A 21,468-nucleotide genomic window follows, 5' to 3' on the forward strand; every position below is an offset into this window, starting at 1 on the left:
TATCAGGATGCTCCCGTGTCTGTGACACTGATGGATGACTGTCGAGATCCTCCTCCACGCTTCAGACCAGCTGCCCACGCTCCAGCAACCACCAAGTGCCTTGAAGCTGTCCCTACACTGAAGAACAGTTACTCATATTACATTGTTCTTGGTTTTTAATTTTTTTACTTTGAAGTTGCTCCACAATCGTGGCATTGTGACGTCACGTGACGTAATTTCCCAAGAACCCCTACTTTAAGAGTCGGGGGCGTGGCTGCTGCCAAGATGTTCACTGGTCTGCATTGTTGGCAACCACCAACATGGATGTACTTTATTCCTTGCTTTGTGACCTTGTTCCTCGACCAAAAGTTGAATGCGTATCATGTTTCAACTCCAACTTAATAACAAACTCATCAACAAGCTCATACATATGAACTTTTGAAGAACGTTTCAAGACTTACGAATAAAGAACCATACATTGTTCGTTTCCAAATATATGCACACGCGTGTCATTTATATTCCTTCTGTTCTTCAACTGCCCAAGTTGAATTGGCATAAGATTAATTTACTTCTTATCTTGTGTATGATTATCAGTTGAGGCACATATCTGTAAATCTTTTTAAACCGAAAAATAACCAGGATGCTTCTGTTCCTGACTTGCTAACAGGAATGACTTTAAAATCTAATATTTCACAGAGATATCATGAGTAGCTCTTCCGTAGAACACAATTGTTAACGTTCTTGCTACTGAGAAACAGCCCTTTATCCAAGTAACAGAATAAAAACTGTAGAAAGAGTAGCACTTGATCCTACCAAGGGCACTACAGTGCTCAGGTTTGAGACGCGCCTGTAGGGACTATTATTTTGAAAGAGCGCTCCTTTCTGTGCCGTTACCAGATTTGCTGCAGTGTTTACACAGATAAAAGCCTCTCCTCCGTCCAGAGGCACACACACACACACACACACACACACACATACACACATTAACACACACTGACACTAATACACATACACAGACAGAAGAAAAAAATAAACACATTAAGAACGGGATTTATTTTAAACGGGGGAAATGTCTCAATGTTACTCAATGTAGACAAGAGTCAGAGACTTTAGACTCGGGCCTTTTTTTTATTCTTCTCCGTTTCCCCCGTGTTTATTTATTAACATTTAATTTATATATTTATTCATTTGTTTGCCGTTTTCGCTCCTGCTGGAGGGGACATGGAGCAGGCCAGTCGATATCAAGTGGTGAGAAACATCTGACATTTTTTTAATTATTAAAACAAACATTACACCATGCCACCTTAAATGTGGACGTTATACACGTCAATCCAGTCGCACATAGTCGCCCGCGAATACCCCGGTCCACCTTAAGACGTAGAGGCTTTTGTTAAATCTGGGCAAAAAATATTCCACAATACCACCTTAAAGTTGGATCGCGCGCATCTGAACTTCATCGCACACATCTGATAGTTGTACACGGGGGCTACTGGGCTATTTAAGGTGGAACGGATAGATCCAACAGTTAAATAAATACAACGCCAAATTTAATTCTTTTTTACAATTAAACACGAATATTTGATCACGTGAACACAATGTTTTCGACACGTTACTGCTTTCAATGTGTGTAAAACGTGTTTATTCGGGTTCTTGAGTCCTTACCATCATTATGTAACGTATTACACTGTAATAGTCAGGTTACCACCTAAAATCACACTTTATTTAGATCAGATTCCAGTGTTTTTCAGTAGTAACATAACAGTAACAGTAATATATTGCAATGGTGTTCATAGACAACGTACAGTCTTTATATAGATGATTGATTATATGTATATATATATATATAAAATATAAAGTCAATCATCAATAAAACATTGAACTAATGTATTTTAACCACAGTAATGATGAGATATGGTATTGTCAGTCAGTCTCTGGTTGAGACGTGGTCTAACCATAGAGTCACCCAACACCGAATATGACCCAACGGAGCACGACAAGAGTGAGGCTGTTTCAATGCCAGTCTTTAAAGGAATGTATTCCCTTATAATACTGAGAGTTTACCTCCATCTCTATTTAATTATCACTCATTCACGATTATATTAATCACAACCTTCATTAACACCAGGAGTGCAGTAGCATAGGAAATGTGGGTTGATGTTAAAACCTGATATTTCTGTTGTAAATTTGTGACGTCATTGGGTGGTGTGGGGGAGTGTGTTATTAATGTTATGAGATATTAGCAATGACAGTGTCTGTGTTGTGTTGTTGTGGACATGCTGCTGGTATCGTATTGTGTAGGTGGAATATTTTAATCGTTGCTGGGTTTTGCGGTGCTTAAAGTGCTCCAAGTTGTCTGGGTGGAATAGGAGGGTTGCGTCAGGTTCGTGTCCGGCGTAAAACCTGTGTAAAGTGCCGTTGATCCACAGTGGCGACCCCTCATGGAAGCAGCTGGAAGTGCAACGCCACCACCACAGTTTACGATATTACCATCGTACTGTTCAACTCGAGGTTAAATAATGAAATCTGGACACACTTTCTCTTCTATTTTCAACCCGTTCAGTTCTTCTCTAAATAAATACCAGGGTCCCTGAGCTATACTGCCCCCTGGTGCTTAGGTAAATAACTGTAGGACAACTGTAGAAGAAGTTATGTTTGTGTTATTGTGGCCAACTCTGGGTGACCGCAGTGTATCTATGTCATTTCTCTTCTGTACTTGTAAAGATTTACACTTTTACGGCATATCCGAGTCTTGTCCTTTGATTTATGCCAAACATCGTCAATCATTGACCAGCTGCCAAAGTCTAAAACTGCTCCAGATTCCGGGAAAGAGGTGTGGTGCTGTACAGAGGAGACACGTTGGTGAGGCTGAAAGTATTTGGGTTTATTGCAAAATCGCAGCCTACAGGTTTTAAACTCAAAAACACGGAACTTGCAAACTGTCTGCAGATGAACTGGGCCAATCAGGAGCCACCAGAAACTCATATGCTGTGACATCACAATCATGACTAACATGCCATCTATCATAGTACATACCCTCTCTTTATTATTCACTATATAGTGCACTATTATAGAGGGTAGTGAATGATTTCAGACACAACCTCAAGGGAAATCTGCTGTCTGCTGTCTTTTCCAGTGCATTGTGGGATTGTTTGGGTGCACTTAATATTGTCCACTATGTTTTCGGATACTACTACAAAACAGAACTCCAAAGTAGTACACTATGTAGTGAAGAGGACACAGTTTGTGACACAGCGTCCCGGATTCTTTTTCTCCACTTTATGAAAGAGCTGTTATACTGACACCTAGTGTCCTGGATGTGGTGGCATCTTAAACATGGCCACCCCCATGTACTAGACTCACCCTGTGGAGCATAAACTGTTTTTTGTCTCCTGTGAGACGTGATAATGATAAATTATCACTTTCATAAATGGTGTGCTGTACTTGGGCTGTGGAGCATTGGAACTGCGTTCTCTGGAGTGATGGAGATCCTGGAGTCTCCTGCTCGTCTTGAGACCAAGTCTAATCAGGCCAGGTTCCAGAAACGGAGACAGTCCTCAGCGGCCCCTGCACTATATACTTCACTACAGCGTGTCTCTTAAAAAGCTGTTGTAAAATCACAGCGTAATTATACGAGCTGCCGTCGTGAGTCGGATAAAAACAAACGTGATCTCTGCTGCAGCTGGAGATTTTACAGATGGAGAGTTGGTGCTGGTCGTCTGCGTTGCGTGGCGTAGAGTGACGACTCTCTGGACAATCAGCGCTCTGCAAGGTTTACACGCCACGGTTAAGTTGATTCGATCACCAGGACACTGTTGGGTTGATCCCTGGCTATGCCTCAGCCATTTGAAAACAGTTTGAAAAGAAGCAGTGGTTCGGCCTGTGTCCACCCCCTGGGCAGAAAATGTGAGTTTGAAGGTGTTTGTTATTGTTGGACAGTGATGTCGAAGTGTGAAATACAGTGTGTGTCCTGTGCCCAACTCGGCCGGTGCCTCTCTTCCCTTCGCCCTGAATCTGACGAGCTGTTATTCACTTATCTGTTTCATTTTTATGTTTTTTCTTTTTTTTCTTGGTGCTGTGGGCGGTTGCCAGGCAACGGCTGCAAAAATAAGCCTCTGTCTATGTGTCATTGCAGACGAGGGCTTTCCATTACAGATATCTGTGTTTTTTTTTCTTTCGACACTTCTTGGTATTTCATAACTGTGCCGCGGCTGTGGAGGCTACGGCCTGAAGGCTGTTCCTTCTCCAGGTTGTTATGAGTCACAGCCAGCTCTTCTCCTTTGCGGTTTTGGGCCCGGGAGGCGGAGGGGAGACGTCCTTAACAACACCAGGAGCTCACGGGTCAACCCTGAGATCACAGTGCTCCTCCCCACTTGGACCCTGGTGTGTTTGGCTGAAAATTAAAGGCCGGTGTGAAGTAATTAAGGGGCTATTTTTAACAAGAGACACCTTCCTGTGAAGGCTTCTCCTTTCTGAGATTGACACCAGCCCAGAGTCCACTACTGTTGACTTCCACTAGACTTTTTTAAACTCTGCCTTAAAGTGATATATCACTGAAATAGTCGAGTACAATGCACATAAGCAAGAGTTTTAGAGCTGCACACAGTGGTAGTTGACGTAGAAGGTCTTCCACTGACCTCAGAGCTAACCAAAAAAGGACATATGATTCCACTGTGGCGGAGATAACGCTGGCACCAACCTGTTATTATTTTTTTAGATGAAAAATTAAATTGTTTTATCATCCCTGAATGAACCTGTTTATTCTCCACACTGAGGGTCCACAAAGGGGGGCAGCCATTTTCAATGAAGTGTATATAGACAGGTCACAATAGGCCATTTCTGTGGTCGATATATCGTTCCAGAAATAATTGCGATAAACGATATTAATCAATTTAAGGCCTTTTTTATGCTACTGATATAATAATAAGGTAATGCAGTTACACCCCTTGAGCTGGACAATAATTCAGTGTCAATATATAATCGCAATATAAAACGATTCAATAACAATTAAACACATTACAAACGTTTATATTGCCAAAGCCCAGAGGTTGTTGTAGAAATATATCGTGATATAAATTTTTTACCCTATCATCCAGCTCTATGAGGACATGCCCATATATCGTATGATAAGTTAATAACATTATTGTGTCGGTCTAAAGCACATTTTACAGATTTCCCGACACATCCAGGCCACTAGGTGTCAGTACTGTTATCTGGAACATACTCGTATTTGAGATAAAAGTGGAAAAATGCTTAGATTTTGCCAAACCATCACTATTTTTTGGGTCAATTTTGTCCGCCCTGTTTCTGCCGAAGACTGGGGCGTATCCCGACCACGCTCTCGGACCTCCAGCTTCAGACAGCGATCTCCTGGAGATAGGGTCAACCCTCAGAGCCCTGCATTAGTCAGGAGCCCCCACAAACTATCCCTCGCACTCTGCAGATGACCGACTGGGGTCGTCCTTCTCGGGGTCTACTTCAGGGAAGGGGTTATTGGTGAAAGGTCTCTGTGAGGGTTATTGAATGCTCATTCACGCTGTCCTTCTGTTCCTCTCCCTGCTTTAATGGGGGGGGGGTTATTTTGGGTTCTGCTGTGGTCTTCACTGTCCTCGCTCTGCGTGAACTTCAGTTCTGTTGAGCTGTTTCTTTTTCACTGGACTTTGGCACTAAAGCGTAGAGCTGTAGAGTAAAGCTGGGGGAAGGAAGTCGGGTTGTATCCGTGTTTAAAGGGGCTTTGTGTGAGGGCTGTTGTAAACCCATAAATCTGTTGGAAAAGTTTTGTGTCTTTGGTAAAATAATAAATAATGTAAAAAAACGTCTACTCATTAAAGGTGCAGTAGGTGATTTCAGCTGTGTGCTTTTCTCAGTTATTGCAGTTCACCTACTTAGCCTCCGGAGGTCACATCCCAAATCCCAACCAGCGCTCGAGTGCATTTATCAAAGCGACCTCCAGTTGCCAAGCAGGCGAACTACAACAACAAGGACACCCTCGCCAGCCCGGAGACTTTGATTAGGAGCAGGTTGTTCTGAGGCACAGATTGTACTGGTGCTGGTGTCATTATTAAAATAACTATTATAAAGTTGTTAATGTTTTATAAAATCACCTACTGCACCTTTAAGTCCTGAGCTGTGGTCAGTGGAATATTCTCGAACCCTCCAGCTTCTCTCAGCCCAGATACTGAGGTGGGTCTTCACTTTGTAGATCAGTCTGGTCCTAAATTAAAAGCAGAAGCTCCAGGGGAGACAACAGACCTCCACGTCTCAGCCAGGAGGGAGGGGCAGGGGTGGACTATGAACAGCTGAGCACTGTAATATCACTAGAAGTGAAAATATTAAAGCTTTGTGGCCTTTCACATGTTTTTTTCTGTGTCTGTAGCCTGTTGATGAAGCTAAAGTGACTCAGTGTAGCGGTCTAACAGCTGCAGGGGGAGCGTGATGTCCCCCTCGTGTCCCAGTCTTACAGCTCACGTTACTGTGGATCTCTGGTTACTGCGTCCACTGCGGTGTTTGCAAACTGCGGGTAGAGACTCAGTGGGCTTTCACCTCACTGTATCACCTTTAAAATATTACCTTTATTGTACAGTGTAATTTTGCTGGCCACACAAACCGGACGTGTTATTAGTTCTGGATCTTCCCAGGGGTGTTGGATGGAGCTCCATCACTCCAGAGAACCCTGGAGTTGCAGTAGGGCTTTATACCCACCTTGCCAGCCCTTTGCATTGGGCAGACTGACTTTAGACTCATGTGCAGTGACCTGATAGAGACCGACCAAAATGATGTGTGGCAATGACTGCTGACTCTTTCCTGTACTTGTTTCACAGCTTCCCTCTTTCTCTCTCTCTCACACACACACCACTTCAGATCATTATCTGAGTTTAAAAATGGGTTGCGGATGTAGAAATAACTCATACTGTGTGACAAAATGAATATTACACATATTACAAAACCTATATCTTACACACACACACACTCACACACACACACATATACGTAAGCATTAATAGATATCATCTTACATCATTTATTCATTCATTAATGTTTTCATTCATCTTCTGGAGTGTGTCTGGAGTAGTGTTTTCCCTCCGTTTTCAAAAACAACATTCATCCACATTCAACCTCAGGGTTTTTATATCTCTGTTTAAACGTTTACAAAATGTCTAAAAAAGACACACAAACCTCCAAAGCCATTCTCATGTATGAACTATGGAAAATATCCGGACACGAGTGAGTTGCCCAGCTAGAATATTCCACATGGTTCAGGCAGGGGGTTGCCACTGGTGAATGAATTCACTGTGATACTCCGGTACATTCCTGGCTCTATTCAGACAGGGGATCACTAAGAATGAACCGAGACTGTGAGTCAGCGGCTGGCAGGATAAAATCCTGGTAACATCTGGAACACTTCTGGGTTAAAAAACAACCACATGAACTCAGCCAGACCACTAGGGAGCAGAAGCAGCTCCCTTAAACATGAGTGTTGCCCTTGAAACTCTAAAATGTCCCTTAGCTCTTCACCATAATTTCTTCAAGGCGTAAGCTTTACTCATGAAGGTTTGTATTTCTTGGAAGTGGAGTTAAGTTAAGGCTGAATGATTCTGGGAAAATTTGTAATTGTGATATTTATAGCTGATAATGAACTTGCAATTTAAATTGTAATCATTTACAATCAAATACATGACAACCACAGCCAAGTCTGAGTGCTGAATATAGAGCGCCAGACGGTCAGTTGTGGTTGTGGTTATGTCCATAGCGCATTGGTTACCTGCCTCTGACGATCTCCATTTACAATCTGTTAAGGCTTTGTTCTGGGAAACGTTCAGCTGTGAACAGGTTAAAAATATCCACCAATCGCAGCAGAAACAGAAACAACCCATAGGTGATGTGGATGCCAGTTCACTTAATAAAGGCAGAAACCGATGTGCTGTGGTTCTGAGGTTGAGCTTGTCCTGTCTATGCAGTCATACTTGGTTTAAAATGTCTTTGGTGACGTTAACACCATATTTGTGACGACATGAAGACAAGTGTGGTTCTATCCGGATGTTAAAAACTATTCCACAGTGCCCCAATTTGTGTAATCTCTTTAGATCCTAGATTTGCATGGGCCCTAAACTACACCCCAGAGGAACCCCAATGCACTCATTCCTCTTTTGTCTCTTCCTTTAGTTGCACAATGAGGACGACCCCTCGGAACCAGCCCCGGTCATGGAGCCGTCCACGTCCACCCAGGCCGCGGCCACTATGGAAAGTGTCGCCGTGGTAACAGATGCAGAGGCTCCGCCCCCTCCCTATGCCAGTGTGGCCTTAGGAGCCACAGCTGCACCAGGTTTGTGCATCAGATCTGGCTCCCGATGTTATGTAATTTGAGTTGAATATTCAGTTATGATTATTTTGTTTATAGGGAAGAACAAAGCACAGCTCACACTTTACGCTTCATTTTACTTATAAAGAATCACAACCGCAGACTCTAGAGGTCTACGAGTGTACCAACGTTCAGAGTAACACCAGCTTTTAGAATCATTTTCAAACACTTTAACATCCCGAATTATCTCGAGCCACTGATGTTTTGTAAACAGTGGTGAAAGAGACAGAACAGTCTTGGCCCTGAAGCGCTGGTGTGTCACCGCTGGTCCTTTCTCATGGTCATCTTCACACACTGGGTATGATCAGTTTACCACGAGGGTTTCAGAGCAATGTACGCTAACCGTGTCATAAGATGGCCTTGTTCTTGTAATCTTAAATCTCACCAGTTCAATGTATAATAATGAATATCGTCCATATATAAAATCCGTATCTAAGATGAGGGACTTTTTAAAAGTATCTGCCTTTGAGATGCGAGGAGCTCAGTGGGTCACTGACCTACATCAGGTTCAGAGTTAGATCTGGGGCGGGCCGTGTGGTCAGAATATAAACAGCTCCATGGCTTTTGACGCAGATGTTCAAGCTGTTGTAGAATGATGGAAAAACACTACGAAAAACAGTGCCACTGCCCACCGTCTCCAATGAATATATTTCCATATAATACATGTCTAATAAAGTTAATTACAATATACTATAATGCTCAGCTGTAGAGTAAACACTCGTGTACTTATGATGAAACAGTAGCTAAGCGCTCATAGTTTTTTCATAGTTTCAGACAGATGATTTGTTCTAGACATTGTACGGTGACAACAGCGCACTGCTTTCTTACTGTTTTCAGTGGAGGACACTTAATTTGACAGTTGCCTAAACCCTGCAGTTGGTCAGTCTTCAACCCTTCATCAGGGCGGATACTTTAATGGTGGTGTATATAATTACACAGTCAGAGTTTGTGATTTACACCTACACTGGAATTACGGGGGGGGGGGGGGTCAAATTCAATTCCTTGAAGGCCTCAATTCTGCAGAGGTTAAAGCTTGCTTCATTTCAAGCACATGATCTAAAGACCACAAACTTATCAGCCAATGAGAGTGCGCTATACTGTATATTAGAGCTGGACGAAACATTGAGATTGTGTTTAAAAATCGGTTTATTTATTTGACGTTTTATATTGCGATATATATTGCTATTGAATTATCGCCCAGCCCTACTTTATATCACAATATTAGTGCGACGAGTCAGACACCGAGAGACACAGCGATAATCCTGATATAGATGTCGGTGAATGCAGTGTTGTTAGGAGTCTAGCCCAAGCGCTTGTACTTGTTTTCCTGTCCAAGCGGGGACTTGAAACCCAGTTAAGTCAGCTTAACTGAAGCCAGTAAAGCAAGGTCTACAACATGCGTCCACTAGGTTTAAGGGGATATTTTGCAGTGAAATCCAGTCTGAACAGTGCTGAGGTTTGTTGTGTAAAGCTGTGGTCTCTCTGCCTCCAAACAGAGCGCTCGTATCCAGGGGATTTTCCCGTCCCTCCACCCTACAGCGTCGCCACGTCGCTGCCCACCTACGACGAAGTGGAGAAGGCTAAAGCTGCAGAACTGGCAGCTTCTGCTGTGGACGTCATACCACGGGTAAAACACACACACACACACACACACACACACACCCCCACAGGATGTGTGTATAAACCCACAAAGCAAAACCAACCCACAGTTCCCTGTTGTACCTTTCTTTCATCTCCTTTCAGTGCAGTGTGTAAAACAGAGACATTTCTTCTGCGTTTGTAGAACATATTTTAAACATGTAACAAAGTACACCAAGTCCCAGAGTCTGTAAACACCTGTTTACTCTACATTTCTGCAGACATGAGGGGCATTAATCAGGAGTGTGTTCCCTCTTCACTGCAACAGAAACAGCAGGCCTCCCTGTCAGAACATTGCTGTGTTGATTTAATGGCGGCCACATGAATGTTCGTGGAGCTGGACAGTCCTAATTCATCAGAGGACGTCCCCACTGCTCCAGCCCAGCACTGGGAGGCGTTACACACCTGGCTCATGTGCAGCAGCTTCAGTGTCCTGTTTGACTGTGTACTGTTAGAGAACAAATGTGTCCACAGTAGGTGAACTTTAAAAGGAACACTAGGTTAGGGTTGGTCTTTGTGCTCCTGGGCTCCCCCTACAGTGGCAGAGTGTAATTCACTTTTACAGCAAATTAAGAGATTCGAATTCAAATATCACTAAAATATTAATGCCAACCATAGTGTATTGATTATTAATGTTTGTATCAGTTTGAGGAGCTCTGTGACTGAATTTAACGTAAAGCTGAGAGCAGGAACAGTAAGGAACAGCTTGGTGAAGGAAGGTGGCTTACAGTTTTCGTTTCAGTGTTTGTGAAGAGTTTATGACTCTGTTTAAAATGTCTTCATCCAACATAATGACAGAGTAAAACGACATTTTCCAAAACAAAGAGGTGTTTATGTGCACACAGTGCCTGGAAGTGCTACCTCTGTCATTGTCTCCACTCGCTCGTCTTCGTGCTTCTAAAACAGCTGTTATACTGACCCCTAGTGGCCCGGATGTGTCTGAGGGTGTGTATTAAGTTTGTTTTAGATGGAGGGTGTAGGGAACAGACTGGTTCTTTTAGGACTCTACAGAGGAGAGAGGCCCTCAGTAGCGCCGTGTGCTGCTGCACGTGAGCGAGTGCATGTTTACGACGAGCAGCGCTCTGAGCGCGGCGGCCGTTAGGAGCAGAGATCAAGGCCGGTGGTGTGATTTCCGCTGTGAAAACCAGAGCGTGGGAGAAATTCACCTCTGTCTTATTTTATATTAGTGCTGCAGTGTTTGTCATTTCCAGTCACAGCAACTTTTAAACATGTATTTCTTTATCAGTGTGACAGGAAATGAACCAGTATTTATGATATATCACATTAATAAACAACAACAACATTTTAAATGACAGACCACAGGAGTTCCAAAATAAAAGTGTCTCTGGGAGAGAGACAGACAGACAGAGACTGGGAGAGAGACAGACAGACAGAGACTGGGAGAGAGACAGACAGACAGAGACTGGGAGAGAGACAGAGAGAGACAGGGAGAGAGAGGCAGACAGACAGGGAGAGAGAGACAGACAGAGACTGGGAGAGAGAGACAGACAGAGACTGGGAGAGAGAGACAGACAGAGACTGGGAGAGAGAGACAGACAGAGACAGGGAGAGAGAGACAGACAGAGACTGGGAGAGAGACAGACAGAGACTGGGAGAGAGAGACAGACAGAGACAGGGAGAGAGAGACAGACAGACAGGGAGAGAGAGACAGACAGAGACTGGGAGAGAGAGACAGACAGACAGGGAGAGAGAGACAGACAGACAGGGAGAGAGAGACAGACAGAGACTGGGAGAGAGAGACAGACAGAGACTGGGAGAGAGAGACAGACAGAGACAGGGAGAGAGAGACAGACAGAGACTGGGAGAGAGAGACAGACAGAGACTGGGAGAGAGAGACAGACAGAGACAGGGAGAGAGAGACAGACAGACAGGGAGAGAGAGACAGACAGAGACTGGGAGAGAGAGACAGACAGACTGGGAGAGAGACTGGGAGAGAGACAGACAGAGAGACACTACTAAAGAGTGTGACTGCTTTAAAGCAGCTGAATTCTATGGGTGTGTCTACAGGCTTTTGGCACTCTAGTGTAAATAAAGTGTGTATTTTGGACACATCACGTCTCTCTCTCTCTCTATCTCTCTCTCTCTCTCTCACAGTTTGTAGTCACCTTTATACATTTATGAGCTCTAGTGATAGTGGAAGATGGTTTTGAAGAGAGGCGTTTCTGAAACTCCCTGAATATTCTGTTTCTGAGAGAGGTGTGACCTCAGTGTCATATCCTTCCTCTCTGGGTTTTCATATCTCTCTCTCTCTCTGCCTCTCTCTCTCTCTCTCTCTCTGTCCCTCTCTCTCTCTCTCTCTCTCTCTTTCTCTCTCTGTATTTCTCTCTCAGGAGGAGGATTTTCCTGCGAGGGATGACTTTAGTGACGCTGACCAGTTGAGGGTCGGAAATGATGGCATCTTCATGCTGGCCTTTTTCAGTGAGTGTGTGTGTGACTGTGTTTTTCAAGGAATATGAAATATGTAACCAGACTAAATTACTTTTGGCTTCAATCAAGCGAAACATTTTATGAACAGATGAAAAACTGTAAAAAAAACCCACGCAGACACAGAGAGAACACACCACACTCCTCACAGACAGTCACCCGGAGGAAACCCACACAGACACAGAGAGAACACACCACACTCCTCACAGACAGTCACCCAGAGAAAACCCACACAGACACAGAGAGAACACACTACACTCCTCACAGACAGTCACCCGGAGGAAACCCACACAGACACAGAGAGAACACACCACACTCCTCACAGACAGTCACCCGGAGGAAACCCACGCAGACACGGAGAACACACCACACTCCTCACAGACAGTCACCCGGAGGAAACCCACACAGACACAGAGAGAACACACCACACTCCTCACAGACAGTCACCCGGAGGAAACCAAAGCAGACACAGAGAGAACACACCACACTCCTCACAGACAGTCACCCGGAGGAAACCAAAGCAGACACAGGGAGAACACACCACACTCCTCACAGACAGTCACCCGGAGGAAACCCACGCAGACACAGGGAGAACACACCACACTCCTCACAGACAGTCTCCCGGAGGAAACCCTCGCAGACACAGAGAGAACACACCACACTCCTCACAGACAGTCACCCGGAGGAAACCCTCGCAGACACAGGGAGAACACACCACACTCCTCACAGACAGTCACCCGGAGGAAACCCACGCAGACACAGAGAGAACACACCACACTCCTCACAGACAGTCACCCGGAGGAAACCCACGCAGACACAGAGAGAACACACCACACTCCTCACAGACAGTCACCCGGAGGAAACCCACGCAGACACAGGGAGAACACACCACACTCCTCACAGACAGTCACCCGGAGGAAACCCTCGCAGACACAGAGAGAACACACCACACTCCTCACAGACAGTCACCCGGAGGAAACCCTCGCAGACACAGAGAGAACACACCACACTCCTCACAGACAGTCACCCGGAGGAAACCCACACAGACACAGAGAGAACACACCACACTCCTCACAGACAGTCACCCGGAGGAAACCCACGCAGACACAGGGAGAACACACCACACTCCTCACAGACAGTCACCCGGAGGAAACCCTCGCAGACACAGAGAGAACACACCACACTCCTCACAGACAGTCACCCGGAGGAAACCCACACAGACACAGAGAGAACACACCACACTCCTCACAGACAGTCACCCGGAGGAAACCCACGCAGACACAGGGAGAACACACCACACTCCTCACAGACAGTCACCCGGAGGAAACCCACGCAGACACAGGGAGAACACACCACACTCCTCACAGACAGTCACCCGGAGGAAACCCTCGCAGACACAGAGAGAACACACCACACTCCTCACAGACAGTCACCCAGAGGAAACCCTCGCAGACACAGAGAGAACACACCACACTCCTCACAGACAGTCACCCGGAGGAAACCCTCGCAGACACAGAGAGAACACACCACACTCCTCACAGACAGTCACCCGGAGGAAACCCACGCAGACACAGGGAGAACACACCACACTCCTCACAGACAGTCACCCGGAGGAAACCCTCGCAGACACAGAGAGAACACACCACACTCCTCACAGACAGTCACCCGGAGGAAACCCACACAGACACAGGGAGAACACACCACACTCCTCACAGACAGTCACCCGGAGGAAACCCACGCAGACACAGGGAGAACACACCACAATCCTCACAGACAGTCACCCGGAGAAAACCCACGCAGACACAGAGAGAACACACCACACTCCTCACAGACAGTCACCCGGAGGAAACCCACGCAGACACAGGGAGAACACACCACACTCCTCACAAACAGTCACCCGGAGGAAACCCACGCAGACACAGGGAGAACACACCACACTCCTCACAGACAGTCACTCGGAGGAAACCCACACAGACACAGGGAGAACACACCACACTCCTCACAGACAGTCACTCGGAGGAAACCCACACAGACACAGGGAGAACACACCACACTCCTCACAGACAGTCACCCGGAGCGGGGCTAGAACCCACACCCTCCAGGATGTTATAATGAACTATATTAAACATATTAAGAAGATAATAAATATAAACTTCAGATGACTTTCTGAATCAGAGTATAATAAGGGTATTTGCAGAGAGTGCTGGAGTGTGTAGGAACTGATGGTGAAGCGTGTGTTTGTGTTAAATCGCAGTGGCCTTCCTCTTTAACTGGATCGGGTTCTGTCTGTCCTTCTGTTTGACCAACACCATCGCCGGACGCTACGGAGCCATCTGTGGCTTCGGACTTTCCCTCATCAAATGGATCCTCATTGTCAGGGTACACAAACACACACACACACCCACAAACACACACACACCCACCCATTGATTAAAGCTCAGGGGCTTCTGAGTGGCAAGGCAGCTTAAGCATCTGTCCCATCATTGATGGCTGTTTTTTGCTCTCCATTTTCTCATGTCGTCCTCATATGCCCCCCATTAGCTAGGTCCCTCCCTCCTGCACCAGGAAATCACCCCCTGGAATGCGGCTAGTAGCCGTGGTCAGAAATATTATCTGAACTAAAAGGATCTGACGTGAGCCAAGTTTGGCGAAAGACAGGGAGGTAATTTGTCCTGTATTTTCCTCGCATTTAAAAACGTTACTGCTAAAATATGTAATGATTACGCGTAAAAAAAAAAAAAAAAAAAAAAAAAAATCTCTAATGTGTTTACGAAGCCCCAGTGCCTGTAAATGGGTAAAAAAACAAAGTGTCTGGGTCCGGTGCTAGGCTTTCTCTCTCTCTGCTCACAGCAGAGAAACGCCATCTGGAGGTTTTTAGACAACGGAGAGACTCCAAACGCAGAAAAGCACCAACCGAGATGAGGATGTTGCTCTATTCCTGCTCCATAGGGGGGTCACACTGACTTATTTCTGCTGTTACAGTTACATTACTTAAGGTGGAACTGACTCTAAATTCAGGAGAGCGCTAACTGCATGAAAGTAAACACAGAGCGAAAGTGCTACAAAACTAAACAGCTCGAGTTACACATGAGTTTCTGTGGGAATTCAAACAGTGAATAAACACTGACAAGTTATACGTCAGCCGCGAACAGTCGTTACATCTCCCTCAAATACCATTGCACCTTAAAACATGTGGCGCTTTCCCACAATCGTAGGCTTTCCCTTTAAAACCAGTGTCACTCAGGAGCTCCCATGTTTCAGATTTAAATTGTAATGTTTCATATTCTCAATCGCTGTTTAAAAAAACAACAAACAAAAAAACTGTCAAAGTCATGAATGTGACAAATGTCATTTGTTTGGTACATTTCAGTTTTCAGAATATTTCACTGGATACTTTAACGGACAGTACTGGCTCTGGTGGATATTCCTTGTTCTTGGTAAGTTCATGCTGTGCTAACTCTGTTCTTGGTATTGTGTTTTTTTTTCTTTTAGTGCTAATAATGCTAATTCAAGTACTGGGAACCAAAATGGGGAAATGTTCTTGGAAAGATAAAAAACTAACTGAAACTGTGAACTTTGGGTTAGTGTGCAGTACTAGTTCAATACAGAAACACTCTTTTTAGGCTGTGGTTATACCTCTAGTAGCATTAGAAGCATTCATTCACATGAGGAATTCAGGTCTTAGCAAGTGTATTAGCAATGCTAAGAACTGGGGTTCTCAGTAAAAGGGAACTGTGTAGCACTTCGTGTTTTAGAATGTACTGTAACTCCAGCACCATAAATGATAACTAAACAGTAGGAAGCAAGAAAGGGAACACCGTTCTTGATAAGGAGCAAGGTTTAGTTTTAAAGTAAGAGCTGATAAACTAATGATAGGACTTTACTAATGATAAAACCCTTGGTGTTGGTGTTTTTAAAAACGCAGTGTGAACCAGGAGAGGGGACGGTAATAAAGTGAAAAAAAATAAAACGGTGTTCCCTTGGTAATGAATTCAGTACAGTAGTTTTAAACTGAACACACAGACTACGTTTATTAAGAGCTAATACTCCTAGCATAAACACATAATGCACAAAATGCATGCTTTTTCAAAATAAAAGCCTCAACTGAGCCAGTGTCGCCTGATGTTTTGTGGCTGTGTGGTGTGGTCTTAAACACACACACACACACAAACACACACACACTAAACTAAAAGATATATATATATATTTTTATATTTTTTAATTATTATTTATTTGTTTACACACTGAAAAAATGCATAGCATTTGAAATAACTTTTGCACAGACTACATTTATTGTATGTTTCCCCTCAAAAAAACAAAAAAAAAAAACCCAAAACCTTTTATGTTTATCTTTATTTAACTTTAATTATTAACAAACAATTTATTAAAATATATATTTGAGTGTTGCACACGCGCCTAGGCCCTTGCTTTGTGTGCAGTCGTCTGCTGCCACCTGCTGGAGACGTGTGAACCACCTCTGCACCTCTAAGTGTTTGTACATATAAAATGTTTATGGTAATTCACTCTTTTAAAGCCACAGTAAAATAAAAAGACACCGTTAACGGTTATATTCTCGTTATTATATAAATATATTAATATATTATTAATGTCAGCATCATTAATATTTAGGACAGGTTTTATCTTTGATGTTGCTCTACGTAAATTACAGCGGTGCAGAGTGGCCCTTGTTGTCGATCCAGAGCCTGTTTATTGTGAACCAGGCTCAGTATCTGGACCCCTGCTCCTCCAGCGTTCCTCCTCTGACATGAGAGGGTGTGCTTCTCTCTTCTGGGGGTTTAGACTGGATCCTGGAACATTACTCTGAGGAGCTGATGAGAACGCACTGTTGTGTTGTGTGTGTGTGTGTTTCAGGGCTGCTCCTGTTCTTCAGAGGGTTCGTGAACTACCTGAAGGTGCGGAACATGTCTGAGAGCATGGCGGCCTCTCAGAGAACACGCTTCTTCTTCCTCTACTAGAGGTGAGGAGGCGCACACACACACACACAGACACACACACACACACACACACACACACACCTTGAAAACCTTGAGAGTCTTTACCAAATTAAGTCTTGTGCCAGAGAAGCTGAGACTCATCAGCGAGTGAGTGGTGAGACGACCTTAAATGAGGCCAGACACAGTTGCTGATCGTTGGCCTTTGATTTACTGAACAGCAGCTCACTATCGCCATCTGGTGGTCAGCCTCGGTTCATCAGTTAAACAAAGGGCCTCATCCCAATATCTGCCTTGAGTTCTAAAGCCTTCTTTAAAGTGCACTTGTATGTAACATGGGGAAACTCTCTCTCTCTCTCTCTCTCTCTCTCTCTCTCTCTCTCTCTCTCTGTCTCTCTCTCTCTCTCTCTGTCTCTCTCTGTCTCACTGTTTCTCTGTCTCTCTCTCTCTCCCTCTGTCTCACTGTTTCTCTGTCTCTCTCTTGCTGTTTCTCTCTCTCTGTCTCTGTCTCTTTGTCTCTGTCTTTCTGTCTCTGTCTCTGTTTCTCTCTCTCTGTCTCTCTCTCTCTTTCTCTCTCTGTCTCTCTCTCTCTCTTCTCTCAGGGTGATATCGTCCTCTATCATTCCTGCGTCGTGTGAAGTTCCCTGATGATTTTACACCCATCAAAACCGAACTGGAAAAAGAAGAAGAAGAAGAAACGATGTGGAGAGAAACACAAACTTCACCGAGTTATTCTTATTAAAAAATGGTTATGAAAAAAATAATAATAATTAAATAAAAAAATAAGGACCTGTTTTAACGTCCCAGTGAAACTGCACGCCGATGAATTCCGTTAAAAAACAGTCTTAAAAAAAAGAGCTAAAACCATAAACGAGTTAAAAGAAATATGCAGCCAAGCCGTCCTATGCAACTCCGCCTTCTTTTTCCCTGAATCAGCCTTTAGTGCAGGACTCTTAGTTTGAAATTCAGGACCTTGGCGATCGTGTATTGCGTCGTTAGTATTAATTAAGTATTATTCAGTTGAATTAAAGCACGCCACAGTCCAAACGTTCAGGATCAAGTTTGTAAAGTGTGTTTAACCCGCACCGTCGATCTTCCTCAGCGTCTTCGTTATCACTTTATTTTTTAAAAATATTCCGCGTTCGTTTAAGTTCCGCGCCGTTGTTGTTAGGTTTTATTTGTTTTTTCTTTTCTTTTAAAAATCCACTAGAATTTGATTATGATTTAATTTTTTTAACATTTCAACATTTTTCTTAAAATATAAACATACGTTGTTTTTTTTTCAAATGTTTCTGTAGAATGTAGTGCTGGACGTTAATGTGATTAGAGATTAATTAATGATTATTATGATTAGACATTCACACTAGACTTTAATTAGAGTTGGTAATGATTTGGGGCCTTCATTCTGGACGAAGGTCTTGTCTTTGTTTGTGTTGTTTTCATTTTTTTAACGATCTGATGTTTAACGTCGTGCAGGTCGAGAGCGTTAGCGTCACGCCACACCGTAATTAATATTAACGAGATATGTTAATGAGTGTCGGTGAAAACAGTGATCGGAGACACGTTTGGACGGCGGCGCGACGTTCAGATTTCGCCTCTCGCTCCCGGATCTACGCCGACTTAAACGTTCAGGCACCGTTTCGGTTGTTTTTGTTGGTCTTTTTTATACATTTCTTTGCACATTAGCTGAGATTCTGTCTCGTTTTCTCCGTTGTTTTTGGCTCAGTTCGTGATTGGACGGTTTTAATATGACGTCAGACTGGAAGTGCAATTTGCAAATTATTTCCATTGTTGTTATTATTATTACTATTATTATTATTACTACTACTACCGATTGATTTCTGTTGGTTGATTGTTAGTTTGCTCCTCTCCCCCCGACGTGTTCGTGAACCCTCGTTATTCCCTGATAACCGTGTGAACTTTGCTCAAGCTGTGAACTCGGGGTTCGCTCCGTCGCTCGCCCGCCACCGTCAGCAATATCCGTCTTTTAAAACCTCATTAATGCATGGTTACATTTGGCTGCGGAGAGTTTTAAAGAATTTAAAACGACGATTTAAAGCGGTTTCATGACTCACGAGATAAAAAAAACAGCAATCGTTCGTTATTTTAAAAGTGTGTAAAAATAAGTAAAAAATGAACAACGGAAAGGAATAAAGCTATTTTTAGTGGGAGGTGGTGATCACGGGGGGGTTTGGGGGCGGGGGGCTCTGGCTTCCTCAGAGAGGTACGCTGTGCTTTGTGGTTAATTCTCTTGTCTCTTGCAAAATGCCAATAAAGAAAATTCCAAACGAACCCCGGACACTCGACTTTCTTTATTGAGGCTTAAAGTGTCGGTCGATTCTACCTCCGAACGACAGCTTAATAAAGGAACTGTTTCTTTTTAGATATTACTTTTGTAAATTACATTGTAAAAATGTGTAAATGTCAGAGGAAATGAGGACTCAAACTGCCATGTCTTCCCTGAATAATCCGGTTTAGGCTCCATAGAGTGGGTCCCCCACGTGTGGACGCCCTCCAGTGTCAGAGAAGAGACCAGAATGGACCTGTGTGGGCCGTACACAACCCACTGTTGTTGCTTCTCCACTGCATAGTACTGTTTCTACCGCACTCTACTGACCTCAATCAGACTCTACTGACCTCTACTGACCTCTACTGGTCTCTACCGGACTCTTCTGACCTCTATCAGACTCTACTGACCTCTACTGCTCTCTACTGACCTCTACTGGTCTCTACCGGACTCTACTGACCTCAATCAGACTCTACTGGTCTCTACCGGACTCTTCTGACCTCTATCAGACTCTACTGACCTCTATCAGACTCTACTGACCTCTACTGCTCTCTACTGACCTCTACTGCTCTCTACCGGACTCTACTGACCTCAATCAGACTCTACTGACCTCTACTGGTCTCTACTGGTCTCTACCGGACTCTTCTGACCTCTATCAGACTCTACTGACCTCTATCAGACTCTACTGACCTCTACTGCTCTCTACCGGACTCTACTGACCTCAATTAGACTCTACTGACCTCTACTGGTCTCTACTGGTCTCTACCGGACTCTTCTGACCTCTATCAGACTCTACTGACCTCTACTGCTCTCTACTGACCTCTACTGCTCTCTACCGGACTCTACTGACCTCAATCAGACTCTACTGACCTCCATCAGACTCTAATGACCTCTACTGGTCTCTACCGGACTCTACTGTCCTCTCTCAGACTCTACTGATTTCTACTGGGACTACACTCTACTGCTCTCTAATTGGACTCTACTGGACTCTACTGCTCTCTACTGACCTCTACTGGTCTCTGCTGGACTCTACTGGTCTCTACTGGACCCTACTGCCCTCTCCTGGACCCTACTACTCTCTGCTGACCTCTACTGGACCCTACTGCTCTCTACTGACCTCTACTGGACCCTACTGCCCTCTTCTGGACCCTACTACTCTCTACTGACCTCTACTGGACCCTACTGCTCTCTACTGACCTCTTCTGACCTCTACTGGTCTCTATTGCTCTCTACTGGTCTCTACTGGTTTCTACTGGACTCTACTGCTCTCTACTGACCTCTACTGGTCTCTACTGGACTCTACTGGTCTTTACTGGACCCTACTGCTCTCTACTGACCTCTTCTGACCTCTACTGGTCTCTATTGCTCTCTACTGGTCTCTACTGGTTTCTACTGGACTCTACTGCTCTCTACTGACCTCTACTGGTCTCTACTGGACTCTACTGGTCTTTACTGGACCCTACTGCTCTCTACTGACCTCTACTGGACCCTACAGCTCTCTACTGACCTCTACTGCTCTCTACTGGTCTCTACTGACCTCTACTGGACTCTACTGGTCTCTACTGGACCCTACTGGTCTCTACCGGTCTCTGCTGGACTCTACTGGTCTCTACTGACCTCTACTTGTCTCTACTTGTCTCTAGTGGTCTCTACTGGACTCTACTGCTCTCTACTGGTCTCTACTGACCTCTACTGGTCTTCACTGGACTCTACTGGACTCTACTGACCTCTACTGGTCTCTACTGACCTCTACTGGTCTCTACTGGACCCTACTGGACTCTACTGGACTCTACTGGACCCTACTGGTCTCT

General features: G+C 44.4%; 1 protein-coding gene across 1 annotated transcript; it reads left to right on the forward strand.

Annotated features, from left to right (window-relative positions):
• Nucleotides 1-972: 972 nt before the first annotated feature.
• On the forward strand, nt 973-19,568 carry ndfip2 (Nedd4 family interacting protein 2). The gene is made up of 8 exons (XM_066659032.1): nt 973-1,227; nt 8,140-8,299; nt 9,832-9,962; nt 12,325-12,412; nt 14,673-14,797; nt 15,789-15,855; nt 17,291-17,396; nt 17,973-19,568. The coding sequence occupies exons 1-7, from the start codon at nt 1,201-1,203 to the stop codon at nt 17,392-17,394; spliced, it is 702 nt and encodes a 233-aa protein (XP_066515129.1). The 5' UTR covers nt 973-1,200; the 3' UTR covers nt 17,395-17,396; nt 17,973-19,568.
• Nucleotides 19,569-21,468: the final 1,900 nt, after the last annotated feature.

The sequence above is a fragment of the Hoplias malabaricus genome, chromosome 2 (assembly GCF_029633855.1).
Source record: "Hoplias malabaricus isolate fHopMal1 chromosome 2, fHopMal1.hap1, whole genome shotgun sequence".
In the NCBI taxonomy this organism is placed as follows: Eukaryota; Metazoa; Chordata; class Actinopteri; order Characiformes; family Erythrinidae; genus Hoplias; species Hoplias malabaricus.

What these genes read in the sequence shown, in the direction of transcription:
- ndfip2 (XM_066659032.1), top strand. Translation starts at nt 1,201, where the DNA reads ATGGAGCAGGCCAGTCGATATCAAGTG. An exon ending in AGGAGCCACAGCTGCACCAG is followed by an intron (nt 8,300 to 9,831) that starts GTTTGTGCATCA and finishes GCCTCCAAACAG; the next exon opens with AGCGCTCGTATCCAGGGGAT. An exon ending in AATGGATCCTCATTGTCAGG is followed by an intron (nt 14,798 to 15,788) that starts GTACACAAACAC and finishes GGTACATTTCAG; the next exon opens with TTTTCAGAATATTTCACTGG.